General features: G+C 37.3%; 2 protein-coding genes across 2 annotated transcripts; both read right to left on the bottom strand.

Annotated features, from left to right (window-relative positions):
* Positions 1 to 13: 13 nt before the first annotated feature.
* On the bottom strand, positions 14 to 12052 carry cd247 (CD247 molecule). The gene is made up of 8 exons (XM_051105612.1): positions 11855 to 12052; positions 5064 to 5161; positions 3184 to 3228; positions 3030 to 3104; positions 2906 to 2938; positions 1088 to 1141; positions 972 to 998; positions 14 to 882 (listed from the first exon to the last, which is right to left on the bottom strand). The coding sequence occupies exons 1-8, from the start codon at positions 11910 to 11912 to the stop codon at positions 811 to 813; spliced, it is 462 nt and encodes a 153-aa protein (XP_050961569.1). The 5' UTR covers positions 11913 to 12052; the 3' UTR covers positions 14 to 810.
* A 100-nt stretch (positions 12053 to 12152) lies between these two features.
* Positions 12153 to 15325, bottom strand: creg1 (cellular repressor of E1A-stimulated genes 1). The gene is made up of 4 exons (XM_051105606.1): positions 14919 to 15325; positions 14222 to 14341; positions 13951 to 14146; positions 12153 to 12717 (listed from the first exon to the last, which is right to left on the bottom strand). The coding sequence occupies exons 1-4, from the start codon at positions 15189 to 15191 to the stop codon at positions 12701 to 12703; spliced, it is 606 nt and encodes a 201-aa protein (XP_050961563.1). The 5' UTR covers positions 15192 to 15325; the 3' UTR covers positions 12153 to 12700.
* Between the last annotated feature and the right edge of the window lie 162 nt (positions 15326 to 15487).

Raw genomic sequence — 15487 nt, 5'->3', positions numbered from 1 at the left:
TTTACTGAAAAACTTGAAGAAAAAATTATTTTATTAAGATGATACAAAATGACACAAAACAGACAAAAGTAACAACAACAGCCAAATGAAATACAGTGAAATTCTCAGTTCAATCAGAGTAAATGCAATATTACACTACTAACATAAAATAACTAAAAAAGACTCATAGGTGATTATTAAACATCAATCGATAAACCTGCTGCTCGTATTTCACCACAAAATCACAAGAAAAGCTGTTTTAAAACAGATCGTACAGAATATTACAGGAAACACTTTACAATAAGATCTAATTTGTCGACATCAGTTCATTTAACAATGACTGATTTATTTTTTACATTACACTTTTTAAACATTTTTATGTAAAGGTTAATGTCTAATACAAATGTTCACACTAAGTAATTTGTGTTAACACAACTTTTGATTGTAAAACGAACTGGTAAATGTTCAGATTAATATTGACATGAATATCTGATCATTATTTTTCATTGTTAGTTGATGTTCACAAATGAAACCTTATTGTAAAATGTGAGCAAATGACAAACGAGTGACTGCATTGAGTGAATTATTAGTTGAATGTCGTGATGTTTGGTTTTATTTGACTCTGCTGTACATGTGTGTGAATTTTGAGCTCATTATGAAAGTCTATAATTCATCAGATGGAGAAACGCTGAACACCGTTACTGTAAAACACTGAATAATCGCTGGAGTCTGTAGGAAAAGGCCTGAAATGAAAAGCAGGAATGAATAAGGAGAAACGTGAGGATTGTGCTGGACTGTGATCCTGACGGTGTGGGTTTGGAGGATCGGCGTTCAGCGCGGCGGCGGGTGAATCTGCTGCATGTTCAGAGAATCGTACGTGTCTTTAGTCACGGAGCTCAAACCCTGAAACACACGAACACGTTCAACACGTCAAAACTACTCCAGACAGGCTTACGGGACAGTGATGTGACGTGATGTGAAATGAGTCTGACCTGATAAACCTGATCGGGACGGCGGCGCTGCAGGAAAATCACACGACAGATTCAGTCTTTTAAACAATCATTCAGATCAATCGACACGAGACTATCAAAGTGAATCAGTCACTTACGCCTGGCTTCGTCTCGATCTCACGGTACGTCTCCTCAGTCTTTTTCTGCAGAGGCTGAAACAAAAATTTAAAATAATTTTGTTCAGTTAAATATGAAAATGTTTTAGAAAAGGTTTTTAAAAAGGTTTCCATCAATATAAACGTGTTACCCAGTGTTTTTATATTATATTATATATTACGTTTTTAGTTCCTTTAATTATATTATTTAATTTATAAAACTTCTCTGAATGCAACCGTTTGACACTCTTGTCATTATTTGTTTCATTATATTTTCTTAACAGATTATCAAAATTGCATCAAAAAAGTGTAAAAAAAAAAAAAGGTTTTAAAAAAGAAATAATATAATTAAAGGAACTAATCTCAAAATAAAATACAATATAATTAATATAAAAAATACATCAAAATGTGATCATCTGTTAGGAAAATAAAAATGTAGGTATTTTTATATTATGTTTAGATTAGTTCCTTTAATTATATTATTTCATTTATAAAACCTTTCTGAATCCAACAATTTTTTTTTTTTGCTTGACACTGTCAAACAGATCATCAACATTATTACGGTGTCAAATAAAAAAGAGGTTTTAAAAAAGAAATGGTATAATTAAAGGAACTAATCTCAAAATATAATATAATTCATGTAAAACAAATACAATTTGATGATCTGTTAGGAAAATAAATATTTGTAATTATCATCGTCATCTCAGTTTTGTGGAATAAACATTAAAAATAATTTCAGTTATTTCAGTTAAATATGAAAATGTTTTTTTGAAAACACTTTCCATCACTATAAATGTGTTACCCAGTGTTTTTATATATTATATTATATTATATTATTATATTTTTATATTTATAAAACCTCTCTGAATCCAATGTTTTTTTTGTTTTGTTTTTTTTGACAGTCACCATTTATTTTATTATTTTTTTCTTAACAGATCATCAAAATTTTGATTGTCAGAAACATTCAGGGAGGTTTTAAAAATAAAATAATAATAATTAAAGGAACTAATCTAAAAATATAATATAATTAATATAAAAAATACATAAAAATGTGATGATCTGTTAGGAAAAGATTGATTTCTGATTCTGATGATATATTTTTAGAGTTCCTTAGTTCCTTTAATTATTTTTCATTTTTAAACCTGCCTGAATCCAACAATTTTTGTATTTGACAATGTCATAATTTTGATGATCTGTTAAGAAAATAAATGTTTATGTATTTTCCTTAATAATATTTAACGGTTTCTTGTTCCCATTCAGTTATTCCACATTTACCGATATTTAGACCAAATCAAACCCTTTGAATCTGTGTGTGTTCAAATGGTGTCATTTATAAACGTGTCAGATGTTGTTCACACACACACACACAGTGATGCAGCAGAAGAACCGTTTCTGGCTCCTCAAAGATCCTTTCAGTCAACAGTTCTTGAACCATTTTTTCCTTCGTGTGAAGAACATTTTATCGATCTAAAGAAGCTTTTGTCCAGAGGAAGTCTTCCAGCACAATTAAAAATAAAGCTTCTTTATTGGCATTGATGGTTTCGTGAAGAACCTTCAACATCTGTGGAAAAAGCTCTTTAGATTATTAAAACGCATGTTCTTCACAACACAACAGCAATAGTTTTTAAGGACTGTGGACTGAAAGGATCTGATGAACATGAAGTGTGTTGATGTCGTGATGTGTTTGTGAGAGTCGTTCAGTTGGAGCTCGTGCTGATGTGCGATGGTTTGGCGCCGCAGGTGTTTCTGTGGTTTCGGCTGGATCATTCTTCTTCTCAGCGCTGCTAATAAACTTCCTTCCTGCAATGAAGAGGTTCTTACCGTGTAAGTGCTGTCATCTCCTCGCCTGCGACCCTGTCAAACACACACACACACACACGCAGGTGATTGGCTGCTCCTGTCGGTCATGTGACGTGTGTCACGTGTCATGTGATTCCTCACTCACCCCTCTGGTTCCTCCTTCTTCAGCCGAGCGCTGCTGCAGGACGTCGTACGCCGACTGGCCGCTCTTGTTAATGGGCTGAAAGACACGAGACGCTCGTTACCGTCTCTAATACGGCGACCATCGGTTCATTGATCACGTCTGATCTGATTCTCACCTGATACAAAGGATCTTGATCCCCTTTGCTCTTCTTCTTGATGCACTGAAGGAAGAAACGTCATTCATTTGAAATGATTTATTTTAATTTTTTCAGTTTTAGGACTGAATTTATTATTAGCTTTTCACTGAACTCATAAACCCCCTGCCTTTCCTTCACAAACACCAGTTCGGGAAACCCTGACGTAATTTAATGCACAACAACTGGGATTTATTTTATTACTCTTTGTGTTTTCATGTCAATATGGTAGAAGATGATCCTATTTAAATCAATGTGATAAACAAGTTAGGTCAAAAGTAATCTAAAAATAATAACCTACAAGGTGTAACGTAATGGATTATTGATACTGACTACAATTTTTGCCATGTAATTTGGAATCAGTAACAGATTACAATTTGTAAGTACTTTAACAAGTTCTTTGTGTGTGTGTGTGTTGCAATAATTAATCGCAATTAATCACATCCAAAATAAAGTTTTTGTTTACATAACATACATGTGTGTACTGTGTATATTTATTATGTATATACAAATACACGCTCATGCATGTATATATTTAAGAAAAATATGTTTATATATTAAATATATGTATGTATAATATTTCTAGAAATAAAAACATATACATGTAAATATTTTCTAAATATACATTGTATGTGTGTTATTATATATACATAATAAACATAAACAGTTCACACACATATATTACATAAACAAAAACTTTTATTTTGGATGCAATTAATTGTGATTAATTAGTGCACAGCACATATATATATATATATACAGTACTGTGCAAAAGTCTTAGGCCACTGGTATTTTCATCAGCTAAAAAATGGTTTAAAGTCAGTTAAAGTCGGTCTTTTGCTGTAGTGTGTCAGTAGGAAATGTCAGTTTACATTTCTAAACATTCATTTGGCATTCATTATTGTAATCCAGTGAGATTTTTGTATGGAGCACAGGCTGTTGTCAGACTCCTTGTGCAAACAGAGATGTGATCTCTCCGTCATTCAATCCAGTCTGTCTCAAGAAACAGAAAAAACGGAGACAGACTAAATCCAGAAGAACTGTGGCAACATCTCCAAGATGCTTTAAGAGTCCTACACCTACAAAGCTACAGTACTGTTAACATTTTTAGACAGTTAGGCACAGAAAATGAGGATGCTGTCAAAAACAATGTCATAAATAGATTTTCTTTATCAACATTAAACTTCTATTAACTAAAATAAATCAGCATGTGATGTGACCATCCTTCGCGTTTAAAGCAGCTTTTGCCCTGTGTGCACTTGTGCAGAGTTTTTCAGGCAGCTTTGCAGGCAGGTTACTTGAAACATCTTGGAGATGTTGCCACAGTTCTTCTGGGTTTAGAAGCGCTTTAAATAACTGACTTTAAACCATTTTTAGCTGGTGAAAATACTAGTGGCCTAAGACTTTTGCACAGTACTGTAAATAGTGTGTGTATGTTTGGAAACTCGTCTAGATTTGAGGAATCTCACATACATTAGATTACAAGTAACTGAAAAGTAATTGGACAGTAGTCAGATTACATTGCCTAAAATGTGTAATATAACAGACAGTTTGTATGATCAGTCTGATCTTCTCATCTACATAATTAAAGATGTGACTGATGTGAGTCCAACAACACACACTTCAGAATCACTACTATGCTACACACTGTTCATGTCTATTTAGACAAATATATAACTGTAATATTTAGAATAGTATGGTAGTATGCAATTTAAAATTCAACTTTTATTTGTATGGTTTAATTAAGTGTATCATTGTTTGAGATTTTCAGTGTGAACACGCTAGAACTCGCACTATTCGTGCTACAGACCGGCACACAGTGCATGAGTGTGTGAGTGTGTGTGTGTGTTATGGACTCTCACTCGCTCGCGCACGAAGAAGGCAGTGATGATGATGCCGTACAGCAGCAGAATCCCATCCAGGATGTAGCAGTACTGAGGGTCGTACGACGCCGCTGACGCTGAAAAACACAAGAACAGTAAAGTATTGATGAGTCAAACATCAGCGCATTCAACAGCATTACATTCAGCAGAGCACACACACACACACACACACACACACACACACGTGTGACTGTATGAGTGAGGACGCTGCATTGACTTCTATAGCACCATAGAAATACAAGTAAAGGAAAAGTAATTGGAAATTAGTCAGATTACACTGCCTAAAATGTGTAATATAACAGATAGTTTGTAGGTGATCTACCAGCAAAGCTGACTTGATCATGACATTTGATCCTAACAAGTAAACTAGTGCGCACACACACACACACACACACACATGTTTGTTTTTGTGAACTGTGGGGACTTTCCATAGACTTCTATAGTTTTTATACGGACAAAACGATATTGTCTGTCCCCTAACCCAACCCTAACCCTAAACCTAGCCCTCACAGAAAACATGTTTGCATCATTACACTTTCAGATAAACATCATTTACTATTTTTAATCATTTTTTAACATTGTGGGGACCGCAAAATTTCAGATTTTACTATCCTTTAGGGGACATTTGGTCCCCACAATGTAGCAAAAACAAGTACACACACACACACGTGCTCTGATGTGAAGTGATTGTGGTGTGTGTGTGCGTCTCGAGTGTTTCTAGTTCAGCGGTTTGTTCAGCTGCTCTAACTGACTAACACTGTGTGTGTGTGTGTGTGTGTGTGAGATAAAGAGGGAGGAACACATGAGAGCGTTAAACCCACACACATAATAAAGCGGTGTGAAGTGTGTAAATCTACAGCACAAGCTGATGAAAGGCGTCTGTGTTTGAAACTCTGTCATAAATGTGCTGCACATTTGATTCACACAGAATATTAAATCACGTTACTGTATGAATTCAGACACGCAGCAGCTTAAAATCTTCATTAAACAAGTTCATCCGCTAAACTAGATCTGTTAAACCACTCAAACTAATAAATCAACATGTGACCTTTGACCTCTGAGACCCCTGACACACATGAACAGACGGCATTTCCTATTGCATGAACTAGAATTTCATTTTGTTACTGATTATGAATGTTGTATACATATTTTAGCAGAAAATATTCATTAAAAACATTTCAAAGAACGATTTCAAATAATTATCATGTAGGAATCACAATTGTTCCTTTAAACTAATTTCATAAATTAATTGTATATATTGCTTAATACATCTAATATAATACAGGAACATTATTTGAGTAATTTGAGTCAAAATACTGCAAAAATACAACTGAATATTTCACTAAAACATTCAAAAATGTATAAAACCTGAAATGAGAACATCAGATCCTGAAGCAGAATGTCACGAAATCAACACTGAAGAAGATCCACAAACATCTGATCTGTATTCAGAAGCAGCTAAACCTGCTCACTTGAGCAGTATTCAGTGTTTTATAGTTAGACTCTTGAAAATCAAGCTTCCAAAAGGTTTTTCACGTTGTTTTCATTCTTAAAGCGCAAGTATTTTTAATGATAGTACTGTTTAACGGCTGTTAAAGGCTCTGCGCCGCTGCATGATTGCGCATGAGCGAACGGTTCTGTGAAGGTTTGTTGATCTGCGAGCTGGTTGTTAAAAAAAAGTTGGTCATAATTTTTCAAACTCGTTTACATAAAATGTAGATTAGTCTAAGCTGAATCCAAAAAATGAGACTGACTCCCGTGGCTAACTGCTAGTTGGTCAGACTAGTTCTCGTGCAGCTGGTTGAAGTTTATGTAACTGGCTCCAGATGCTGATGTTCTCCTGCGAGTTTGAAGCTGCTCTGAATGTGGGCTGATCTGAACTTCCTCTCCCACACCGCAGGCGCTCACTGCTGCGGTTAACATCACCTGTAGAGACGGACGCCTCAAACGGGTCATCGGCCTTCAAGCGGGTCAAACGCAAACCTCACGCCTGACTTCACAAGTCCTGCCGGTCCTTGATCGCCGCAAGAGCTTCACTTGACTCTATTCAGGAGCAGGACTTCACTTCAGTGCATTTCCGCTCAACACTTAACACTGCTTAAGAGCAAAAAACCGAATATTTTACTCCTTACAACTTTATTTTTAAGTGCTGGTTTTACTTTCGCAGTGTTTGGGGCTTTGATGATCAGTCGTTATAATCTAATAGGTTTTTCGGGTTATTTATCTGATCGAAAGACTTCAGCTGTAAGCGACAGCAACAGTAACAGTGCTGCTAAAAATACAATTCAAAGAACACCTGAGGAAAGCTGTAAAAATAATAAGGTAAAAATAGCAGATTCTGAGCTTTTACGTTCTTAGTTCGACAGATGCATCTGTTGAAGTCAATTCGGCTTTTGATTTCACATGGGGACGAAACTGTCCACGACGTCACTCATCACCCATCACGCTTCAAATCATTTTCAAAAATCTGCGGAATTTAGTTTTTCCTCACGGAAAAGCGGCACCGCCGTCGCCTTTTCTGTAAACGGTATGGTAGCAACGTTTAAAGTTTTACCAATTTAACTCAAATTTACTGTAAAAAAGAATGAATTTCACTAATTGATATAATGTTAATATATCACCCTGGTGAAGTACTCATATCTGTTTTGTAGTTTTATAACACACTGGCAGCTTTTGCACAATCTGAGGAGGAAAATACTAATATACAGACGGTGCTGAACGCCATCATGAAAACAAACACGATAATGCAATAAACATTCATTTAACAACATCAGACGTTCAGATCAAACTCTAATGTACACAACCCATGAGAAAAAAAACTAAGAAGAAACAGTCGTTTCAATTTAAAACAAAACAAGCAAAAAAAAAAGCTGAAGTGTCACGCAGGGAATTCTAGAAATGTAGATTTACATTTTCACTATAAATTATACAGTAACTTTCAGCTATTTTTCAATTCCAAAAATCACAAACTGTAACAGTATTTAGCATTAGGATGAAGAGTATTAAGTTTTCTTCAGTAAGAAGTGATCATAACAATCACTATTTTGATAACCATCATCTCATGTTTTATTAAATGTGGTAAATCTTGTTGTTTAAGTAAATGTTTACTGATGTTCTTACGGTGCTATTACAATTACATATTCAGTTACAATTAGGGCCGTCACTCAGTGAATATTTACGCAAATGAACAAAGGGCCCGATACACAGATTCATCTAATGAATTACAATGAACTGCACATCAATGCAAATCAGTGCCTCAAATAAAGAAGCGAAGGAGATTCACGTCAGTATTTGTCAGTGTTTTGACTCTAGTTGTGTAGGTCAGTGTTCGAGAGCTGATTCAGGGTTTGTTGAGTGTTTGCGTCTCGTCTCAGTGTTGAGGGTCGTTCACCGGCGTGTGTTTCAGTGTTTCGCTCTTCCGCTTTATAAATGTAGTTTTGTAATAAACGTTTGTGATCTGTTGCTTTTTCTTTAGTTTTCTGTGTATTTCTCTATAAAGACTACTGCGCAATTCACTCAGTTTGCTTTGAGAAAATGATTCAAGCCTATTTATGGTCACATACCTGGACTAGAATTTCCGCTCAGGATTCATACCTTGACTTCAGTACGCTGGAGAACGGCGTGTGTGAGAGCAGATCCAGCAGAAACACAGTAAAACACTGACGCTCCACACGATTCAGTGCTCATGATGACAGACTGAATATTTTATCTGTTCTACTTTTATTTGAAATGAGTTTCTGTAACTGTGACTCGTCTAAAACGATTACAACTGGTTCAGTTCTGTTCTTCTGTTACATTGCTGCAATAAAATGTAAATACACACATTAAATGTAATGTTGAATTAAGATTAAAAATGTAAATAATGTGAGCGGATGAGTAACAGATTTCGTGTGAATGAAGCGATTGTTCGATTTACCGGATGTGAAACAAATGATGTTTGATCAACTTAATTATTAACACAATCAAAGCAGTCGACAGCGACTCAAACGCTACAATGTGTGTAGAAACTAGAAAACAGAATGTGTTTATTTACTTACAAGTATGTCTTGATTATTAATTTCCTAATTAAAAATATATAAAACGACGGTTTAAAACCGGTTTAAAAAAATGACAGAAATACTTCTATTCTTCAGTGACGCATCAAACAAAAGTGTCAGTGGAGACATTTATAATGAATAGATTTCTATTGCAAATAAATTCTGTTCTTCTGAACTTATTATTCATCTATGAATCCTAAAAAATAAAATGTATTGTAACAGCTTTCAACTGTCTCAACTGTTTTCAACATTGCTAATAATCAGAAATGTTTGTTGAGCAGCAGATCAGCATATTAGAATGATTTCTGAAGGATCGTGTGACACTGGAGACTGGAGTAATGATGCTGAAAATTCAGCTGCGCATCACAGGAATAAATGACAGTTTATCAGATATTCACACAGAAAACAGCTGTTTTACATTAGAATAATATTTCACAGTATTGCTGTTTTTACTCAAAAGCATTACAAATCTTTCAGAGCTCAAAGCTTGGTTGTGTGTTTATATTAATACACGTGAATAAATGTTTGTGTAAATGCGTTGCACTAGTTCTGGCAGACGAGTGAGTTCTACACTAGTCAGCATCTGTCAGGTGTGACACATTTGAGATCACAGAATAAAAACACTGGAGCGTCACGACAGCGGCTCATTTCAGCGTTTCATGTGCGACTGATTGAATTATACAGCGTGTTCCTTGAAATGATGTTTTTCGAGCTGTATTTTCCGTCGTGTTTCGTCATTTCATTCAGTGATGGATTAAAGAGGGACTCTGACTGTAAACGAAGCTCATTTTCGCCCACTGAACGAAGAGACTTTCCACAACATCAGCACAGTCTGATCAAAAACAACCTTCATCTCAGAAACAGAGACGTCTCTGAACACACATGAAATTAAGCACAAATCTGCTAAAAGTAGAAATGAAGATTCTTTGAAATTGCAAACTGAAGATTCTTCGAGACGCTCACGAGTCGAAGTAGACGAGCTGAACGCTGACGCAGAAATGATGATCTGTAATATCTAAATCTAATGTCGATAATTATGCCAATAATATATGTCTGAATTTAGAATGATTCTCCAAAACTACAAATAAGAATCTAAAACACGTGAATGTACTCGTGTTCTGAAAGCAACAGATAGAGTTCAGAATTAAATTCAGCAGCTATTTATAGAGTAAAACACCAAACCCTGCATCTCTGTGCGTTTCATCTTTCATCTGTGTTTGTGGAAAATCATGAATGGCTCAGGAAGCTCATCTCACACAGTATCGTGACACGACTGTAGTGTGTTAGAGACAAACGCCGGCGTTCACGAGCGTCAGTGGAAACTGTGCATCCAGAGCCACTCCGTCACTGATCTGAACTGAGATCAGCAGAATCTCCAGTGTTTCCACTCAAACTCACTGCTTTTACCGGAGATTCACACGGACTGAATCAACGACTGAATCGGTTCAGCGTCACGCCACACTCCACTTCTGCTCGACACACAAACCCAGAAACCTCCAGTTTCAGCTCTAAAGCTAAAGCTTGTTTAAACATTAAATAAGAGCTTGCGTATGACAGTGAGTGTAAAACCGCTTTACGAAACAGAAGCAGGTTTTTTAGGGTTTATTTCACATTCGCTGCTCAAATCAAAACTCGCGATTTTTGCAGAAGCAGAAGTTTGTTTGTGACGTTTCAGCATTTCTAATAAAAGATAAACACTCAAATCAGCAAAATCTGATCGCGGTGAAACCTTTCATTTAACTGAAGTTCACTGCATTTTTGGAGAGGTTTTATAATTGTCAAATCGTTTTTATTTGAACAGCGCTTTTCGCAATCCGTGTTTCAAAGCAGCTTTAGATTGAGTCCAGCCTTTGTAATGGTTCTAATTTTATTAGTGGTTACGAAATGTACAAAATCAAACCAAATAAAAGAGATTTCACTCGTGTTCTGGATTAAATGTTTGTTGGATTAAAGAAATGTAGACCTGTTCTGTAAATCCTTGAAAATTAAAAAATAAAGAAATAAATTAACTAAACGCTAATTTTACAAAAATATATATATTTTACTATTTTTGCCACTGTTGATGTATTGTTAAATTCACATCAGATAAATAAACATTAGATGTGGAGAATAAATCAACTTTTTTAAAAACGCCTGTTTCAGCAGCAAAGCGTCTTCATAGCGAGAACAAAGAGAGAAACAGCAGCCAAACGACAACAGAACACCATGTAAGACATTTAAGATTATTACGAGACAAAAATACTAAAATACATTCAGGTGATACTTTTTAAAAACATCATTTAACCTTTTTATAATTACAATCAAAATGTGATCATTTCTCAGTTTAATATCAACAGCGTTGACTGTATTTTGATCTTTTTGTTCCTCGATTCCATATAAACACATTTAAAAAAAATAATTTTGAATAATAATCACATCTGAATCGCTTGACACATTCAATATGGAGCGAAAGGAAGACAAACGGCGCACGGACGCGGCCTGCGAGCGAAACACGACGCTAGAGACCTGTGCTCACATCAGCGGTGGACGGCGTTTGTGTTCGGGAGGCCAGAGGTCAAGCGCTGAACTCATCTGAAACGAGTTTCTGAGCTGATTTACTCAAAGGATTTTAAATCAATAGACAGGCAGGAGGAAACGCTCGACTCCACAGAAACCTCGATAAGATGGCGGCCTTCTCCTGCAGCCGACGCGTCTGATGTCTGATCAGCTCAGCAAACACAAACAGACTCTTACCTGACCCAGGTGTGACGGACAGCAGGACGACCACGGCCGACGCTCCTCTCAGCACCATCGTTACCCCTCTGTCTGTCTGTGTCTGTCTGACGGGCCGCCGGTTCGAGACGCGCGCGTATACGAGTGTGTGTTTGACGCCGCGACTTCAGTGAAGCTCGAGATCTGCTCTCTGACAGGAAGTGGCTCCTCGAGCTCCACCTGTACATACAGACACAACCCACCTACTGAAACACACACACACACGGCCTACTCATTCTCAGAAAGATAAGAGCGATTAATAAACGAGAGATGAACAATCCAAAGATCAGCTCTTTATTTCACTGCACAACCAGATACTTATTAAAATATACATCAGCGTTAGAAAAATAATCACTCGGAGTAAATGACGTTTGACTGGCGTCTGTGGTTTCAGACATCAGATGTGCGTAAAAACAGATCGACAAGCAAAATGAGCAAAAATTCATATTTCCTGCTGCAGGGGTCAAAGGTCAAGGGTCAGTTGCTGAAGGACATCAAACTGAACATCTGGATCACACGTGAATCTCACGAGACTTTCTTAAGATTTAGATCAAGATGTCGCGCTGCGTTTGCATTCAGTGTGAATCTGCAAACGGCCGAAGGGAACAGCCTGTGCAAACTGCAAAAATCATTCTGAAGCATTTTATAAAATGCTTACGAAAAATGTAGTAACTAGATTTCCACATCATGTTCTGGAGAAACGAACAAGACGTGACTGATACGTCACACACACACACACGATTCAAACAGAGTCGACCTGAGAAACATTCATCAGTCCAAGTCTCTTCTGAAACGTTCCATCGGTGATTCTGATCCACTTCACCAAGATCACTGACTGTCACTTCCTGTAGAAACACACACACACACACACACACTGAGGTCACATGACATTCAGCACAGCGTCTGCTTCTGACTGATAACAGCTGCTCTCAGAGCTGACACATTACACATGAACAATATATAATATATCTTCAGTTTTATATTGACTCTCGTTTCACTTCAGCAGCAACTTCATCTGAAATGGTTCACTGAATCAATTCAAAACTGATTCAGTGAACTGTTCACTCAGAAATGTCCAGTCTGCCCAGTCACCTTCAAATGATTTAAAAAAAAAAAAGTATTTTACTGTGTTTTACTCGAAATGAAGTCTCATCTGATCAACCGTTTAACCATCATGCTGCGTTCAGGTCATTTTGACCCGGAGAGAATTTTTCTGCTAGTTGAATGTAAGTTAATCTTATTGCATCAGACCACAATAATAACTTCACAAAAAAAAAAAAAAAAAACCAAATCATTTTTGTAGTTTTGTTCATTTTTCTTTCATTCTGTGCAAGTTTTGTTTCTTTTTGGAACTGACTGATCATAGACGTCATTAATCTAAGCTTACGCACCTCAGAAATATACGCTTTTCTTCAAAAACTGCACATATTGTCAAAATTATCCACAAATATTAATTTATCACTTAGAAAAATTAGGTTCATGAGCTCAAATCAATGAGACCTATGATCACTCAGCTCCAGAAAAAAAACCCTGTGCTGACTGACAGAAAACAAGTTGACAAAAAAATTCCAATATTTGGTGACAACACAGCAGAATGAGACGTTTACAAGCTATTTTATAAAGGGCCAAGAACAACAAATGAGCTAAAGGATTTTCAGCAGAAACATATCTGTGATCCTGGAGCACAAAATCATTAGGATATTCAGTGAAGATCATGTTCCATGAACATATTTTGTAAATGTCCTACTGTAAATATGTCAAAACTTCGTTTTTGATTAGTAATATAATATGCATTGCCAAGAACTTCATTTGGACTTCACTGAACTTTAAAGGTGATTTTCTCAATATTTTAATTTTTTTTGCGCCAACAGATTTTCAAATAGTTGTATCTCGGCCAAATATTGTCCTATCCTAACAAACCATACATCAGTGGGAGGTTTATTTATTCAGCTTTCCAATCTTCAAGACACCTGACCCTTACGACTGCTTTTGTGGTGCAGGGTCACACGTACAGAGTGAGTTTAATGAAATATAAATGAATCATAGAAGCGAAGCCTGATCACGTCTGCCGGACTCACCGTGTTTCCGGTACGGAGTGGCTCGGTAATAATCCTCCGGCGTCACGGTTTTCACTCCGCCGAAGTAATCGAGCACCCAGACCTGTGTGATGTTCATCTTGGCGAAGAACCAGTTGTGGTCTGTGGGCCAGTCGATCATCTCCGGGTGTCTGCTGAAGAGAGCGGCTTTGGCCAACGACGCCTCGCTGCCGTTCACCTGCAAAACAGATTCGTCGTCACCGATTCACATCGATTCAGCTGAATTGGGACCAGGAGATCAGCGCTACTGTACCTCCATGACGGAGCCGGACAGGATGATGTGGGCGCACAGCGGACTCTGAGGATCGAATCCATGATTCCTACAGTAGCTGGTCTGAGCCAGAGACACGGACAGAGACGCCTGCGGATTCACCTGTCACACACACACACACACACACACACACAGATCATCATTCATCTGCAGTGTGTGCTCATGTTTTTAACTTCAACCGTTCAGTTCTGCTGGACGCTGATAAACTGAAATCGCTGTGTGGTGTCCTGACAGTCCTGTGCTGAATCATGCTCATGTCACACCTACAAAACCACATCAGCGTTACATATTCACAGAAAAATACTTTATATTAAAAAATTATTCATATAAAAAAATATTCAACATTAAAAAACCATCGTATTTTTATGTCACTTTACATATTTGCATTTTATCTATTTATTTCATATATATTACAATTTACGTCATTTTATTACACTGTATCTATTTACGTTTTATCTATTTTTTCAACTGATAAAAACAGAAATCTAAAAACCTATTACGGTATCACCAAAAATCAAATAAGAACTTTACACAGTGTTTGGATTTCTGTTCTGGAAATGTATGCAAAGACTATGGTAAAGGCGCGGTGAATGATTCTGCAGCTCTGTTTAGTATCTGATCACGTGTCAGTTTCTGTGCTGATGGTCCGTATTGATTATCGATCAGTATTGATCCGCACCTGCAGGTCCTGCACAGAGATCTCCATGTGTGTGAGGTACATGTACGGGGTTCCGGTTCCGTTGCCCACGGGCCCGTCGCTGATGGAGAAGGCGTTGGAGAACGGCTGTCCTTTTACCGGATCGTGAGTGGAGATCGTCGCCATCGAAGCCCAGTCGCACTTACTGACCACGAACCGGGCCATCCGAGCGACCTCCTCATGCGGCGGGACCGACAGCGGCTCACCGACAGCGGCGACGAGCGCGACACACACCGCGAGCAGAGCGCGACTCATGACCGACCGACCACCGGACACTACTGAATCAAACCAGCCACCGATCACTGCACACACAAACGAGTCATATGACCATAGGGTCAGAACTCATCACCGTGAACACTGAACGCAAATGATTCATATGATCACACATGACTCACGATTCTCGACACTAACTGAATCATTTGAGCACAGAGTCGCTGATCGCTGTGTGAACACTGAGCACAAATGATTCATTTGATCACACGAGTCAAGGAACTCCACAACAAATGGTCACATGATCGAAACAGCTGTCATGTGACCTCAACACGCAAACC

Source organism: Labeo rohita, chromosome 1 (genome assembly GCF_022985175.1).
Source record: "Labeo rohita strain BAU-BD-2019 chromosome 1, IGBB_LRoh.1.0, whole genome shotgun sequence".
Lineage (NCBI taxonomy): Eukaryota > Metazoa > Chordata > Actinopteri > Cypriniformes > Cyprinidae > Labeo > Labeo rohita.
Note: the sequence above shows the minus strand (reverse complement) of the source record. Positions and strands in the feature narration are given on the sequence as shown.

Excerpts from the sequence above, each read along its gene's own strand:
- cd247 (XM_051105612.1), bottom strand. The coding sequence starts at position 11,912 with ATGGTGCTGAGAGGAGCGTCGGCCGTGGTCGTCCTGCTGTCCGTCACA. Across the intron at positions 2,939-3,029 it reads AAGAAGGAGGAACCAGAGGG|GGTCGCAGGCGAGGAGATGA; the intron begins GTGAGTGAGGAA and ends TGTGTTTGACAG. Across the intron at positions 999-1,087 it reads AGATCGAGACGAAGCCAGGC|CGCCGCCGTCCCGATCAGGT; the intron begins GTAAGTGACTGA and ends ATTTTCCTGCAG.
- creg1 (XM_051105606.1), bottom strand. The coding sequence starts at position 15,191 with ATGAGTCGCGCTCTGCTCGCGGTGTGTGTCGCGCTCGTCGCCGCTGTC. Across the intron at positions 14,342-14,918 it reads TCTCTGTGCAGGACCTGCAG|GTGAATCCGCAGGCGTCTCT; the intron begins GTGCGGATCAAT and ends TGTGTGTGACAG. Across the intron at positions 14,147-14,221 it reads TGTCCGGCTCCGTCATGGAG|GTGAACGGCAGCGAGGCGTC; the intron begins GTACAGTAGCGC and ends TCTGTTTTGCAG.